Source organism: Trachypithecus francoisi, unplaced genomic scaffold, assembly GCF_009764315.1.
Source record: "Trachypithecus francoisi isolate TF-2019V2 unplaced genomic scaffold, Tfra_2.0 Lachesis_group4, whole genome shotgun sequence".
NCBI lineage: Eukaryota > Metazoa > Chordata > Mammalia > Primates > Cercopithecidae > Trachypithecus > Trachypithecus francoisi.
The window spans coordinates 89,294,769-89,298,494 of record NW_022681469.1 but is presented as its reverse complement, the minus strand read 5'-3'; the positions used below and the strand labels follow the sequence as shown (position 1 = coordinate 89,298,494).

The window sequence follows — 3,726 nt, the reverse complement described above, 5'->3', positions numbered from 1 at the left end:
TCCCAAATTACAGTAAGGCACAATCAAGATGGAGACCAACAAGGCTGTATCAGAGTTACTGTCTAAGATTACAGGGAAAGGAGAGAAAGAACTAACACCAAGGACAAGAAATGAGACAGCAAAGTTACAGGAAATAAAGTTCATTCTGATTGTATGTGATTTTTCTAAGAGTACTGAAGACTGAATATTAGAACTGAACACTTTTGATAGGTAGAGACAGTGTTAACTAGAAATTACTATCTGAAAGCATGTGACAGCAAAAATACAAAATTAGGGAATGAGGGTAGCTGCGGCGGCTGGAGCGGGGCCGGCCATGGCGGTGTGGACGCGGGCCACCAAAGCGGGGCTCGTGGAGCTGCTCCTGAGGGAGTGCTGAGTCCGAGTGGTGGCCGAGCTGAGCAGGGAGAGCCTGAGCCTGACGGGCGACGCTGCCGCGGCGGAGCTGGAGCCTGCTCTGGGACCCGCGGCAGCCGCCTTCAACGGCCTCCTGAACGGCGGTGGCGCGGGCGACTCGCTGCCCGGGAGCCCAAGCTGTGGCCTGGGGACCCCCGAGCCCGCCGGCGCCACTTCGGAGCCCCGCGGGTGAGGCGGGCGCGTCGTCTCCCGTGCGCTGGGTGCGGGTGGTGAAGCAGGAGGCGGGCGGCCTGGGCATCAGCATCAAGGGCGGCCTCGAGAACCGGATGCCGATCCTCATCTCCAAGATCTTCCCGGGGCTGGCTGCCGACCAGAGCCGGGCGCTGCGGCTGGGCAACGCCATCCTGTTGGTGAATGGCACCGACCTGCGCCAGGCCACCCACGACCAGGCCGTGCAGGCGCTGAAACGCGCGGGCAAGGAGGTGCTGCTGGAGGTCAAGTTCATCCGAGAAGTAACACCATATATCAAGAAGCCATCATTAGTATCAGATCTGCCATGGGAAGGTGCAGCCCCCCAGTCACCAAGCTTTAGTGGCAGTGAGGTCTCTGGTTCGCCAAAACACCAGAACAGCACCAAAGACAGGAAGATCATCCCTCTCAAAATGTGCTTTGCTGCTAGAAACCTAAGCATGCCGGATCTGGAAAACAGATTGATAGAGCTACATTCTCCTGATAGCAGGAATACGTTGATCCTACGCTGCAAAGATACAGCCACAGCACACTCCTGGTTCGTAGCTATCCACACCAACATAATGGCTCTCCTCCCACAGGTGTTGGCTGAACTCAACGCCATGCTTGGGGCAACCAGTACAGCAGGAGGCAGTAAAGAAGTCAAGCATATTGCCTGGCTGGCAGAACAGGCAAAACTAGATGGTGGAAGACAGCAATGGAGACCTGTCCTCATGGCTGTGACTGACTGAGAAGGATTTGCTGCTCTATGACTGTATGCCATGGACAAGAGATGCCTGGGCATCACCATGCCACAGCTACCCACTTGTTGCCACAAGGTTGGTTCATTCTGGCTCTGGGTGTCGATCCCCCTCCCTTGGATCTGACCTTACATTTGCTACCAGGACAGGCTCTCGACAGGGCATTGAGATGCATCTCTTCAGGGTGGAGACACATCGGGATCTGTCATCCTGGACCAGGATACTTGTTCAGGGTTGCCATGCTGCTGCTGAGCTGATCAAGGAAGTCTCTCTAGGCTGCATGTTAAATGGCCAAGAGGTGAGGCTTACTATTCACTATGAAAATGGGTTCACCATCTCCAGGGAAAATGGAGGCTCTAGCAGCATATTATACCGCTACCCCTTTGAAAGGCTGAAGATGTCTGCTGATGATGGCATCCGAAATCTATACTTGGATTTTGGTGGTCCCGAAGGAGAACTGACCGTGGACCTGCACTCTTGTCCGAAGCCGATTGTATTTGTGTTGCACACATTCTTACCGGCCAAAGTCACTCGTATGGGACTGCTTGTATGAGCAACAAAAAGTCAGAAAAGAGCCTTGACTGTCACAAGAAATATTTCCACCTCAAAAAAAAAAAAAAAAAAAAAGCACAAAAAGAAAACTCTTTGCTCTCTCCTTCAGCACAGTGCCTTCCCAAGGACCTGCAAATCACTGCTGAACCATACCGTGTTTAAAGAAGAGCCTACCTTTCACAGTCTACCTTGGCCAGATATTCTAGGACTCTAAAAGGCTCCAAAATGAAGCTGTTGATTTATTCTCATTTCGTAATATGGTTTATGAGTAATTAGGTTTGTTTCTCCTGCTAAAAAGAATGGCTCATTGTTTTCCTTTTTAGACATAATCAAATACCCAAGCATTGTTTTCTTTTTCTTCTCCCTGTAGGATTTGTGTTGTGCTTAGCCTTGATCTCTTGTTCAGAACAATTGTCCCTTCCCAGGTGCTAGCTTGCAGCAGCCTGTTGCTTCGTGAGCATTCCAGATAGGTTGTATGTCTTGGAATTTACTGTCTTCACTGGCTCCTTCCACCATAGGAAGTCCTTGAGTTGTATCACCAAAGGGTTGTTCCATTTGCCCTGGCTCTCCCTCTGTCTCAGTCTGGCCATCACTTCCCACCTTATCCCAAGCTTTCCCGCTCTTAATTGCTATCTCTAGGACTTAGGACTTGCAAATTTGATTTGCCTTGCCTTCCACTTCCTTTCTAGTGGTGACTGAGTTGAAAAGCAAGTTGGAAGTCACTCTGCTTTGAAAGAAAAGTTTTGCTTGGTTTAGGTTTTTCCATTTTATTTTTGGTAGGAGCCAGGGGATATTGAGAGATTCATTTTAAATGAAAATCCTCTTCCTAGGTTAAGCCATTTTTTTAATTGCTTACCAAATGTGCCTTTGGTTAGGGTTAGTGGAGCTTTATTAGTCACTATTTGAATAACTGGAAATCACTGCCATTTCAAGGAGATCACCTATCCTAGTTTTGAGGAATAGTCTTTGAGGTGGGTTTCCTTAATGGCATCTCTTCTAGTAGGCAGATCTCTTTAAGCAAGATAAATCCTGAAGAGCCAGCCTGCTTGAGCAGTAGACTTGGTGGGTGAAGCCAGCTCTTCCGCACAAGCATCATGTCGAGTTGTTTTGGGGCTGCCCCAAAACAAAGGGATGCAGCATCCCGGCCGTGGCCTGGCCCTTTGTGGCAGCAGTGGCATGGACAAGGAATTGCTAATTGAAGACTTAGTGTTGGCTTCACAGCACACTCTACAGTGGGCAGGGTGATGAGACTGTGGAACAGCTACCTGCTTTTGGTTAAGCATTGCCAGATGTCATCATTAGGACACAGTAGCAGCAAGATTACTGATGTTGTAGTGTTAGAAAATCACACTCAGCTTGTTTTTCCTAATTTTGAAGGAGGTGTATATCTGCAAACATTTAAAATGGTATAATATCAATATAAAACGTCAAAATTAGCATAGTCCCTGGATCTCAAAGAATAGGTAATATTGACTTGGATGTTCTTTATGCTCTCTGAAGAAAGGTCTAGGGAAAGTTCTTGTTTGCTTGATTGATCAACTGTGCCATAGAAGAATGTGAGCACTGTGGTGGGTGGAGGAGGATGTCACTTCAGATGGGGCAGGCACAGGGGGAGAAAAGAAGAGAAAAATACATCTGTGTGTGCAAAATGAGCTATTTGGTTTCAGTGCAGCCTGACCGGTGGGAGGACCCATGAGCAGAGAGAGTTCTAGGTCAACGTTGTAACTCCATTGTCCTCCTTCACCCGGAAGTCAGCCCCACTCCCTAATTACAGTGAAACCAACAGTATGCAGAGGTTGGAAAGAGATGCCTGTTCTTCCCCCAGCTTCAT

The 3,726-nt window shown here is 48.7% G+C and overlaps 1 protein-coding gene across 1 annotated transcript; it reads left to right on the top strand.

Moving 5' to 3' along the window:
* The first annotated feature begins 277 nt into the window (after nucleotides 1-277).
* On the top strand, nucleotides 278-3,514 carry LOC117072852 (beta-2-syntrophin-like). Its single transcript, XM_033193299.1, is given in 3 exon segments — nucleotides 278-541; nucleotides 543-1,328; nucleotides 1,330-3,514. Coding segments are annotated over 3 exon segments (1,617 nt in total). The 3' UTR covers nucleotides 1,897-3,514.
* The last annotated feature ends 212 nt before the right edge of the window (nucleotides 3,515-3,726 follow it).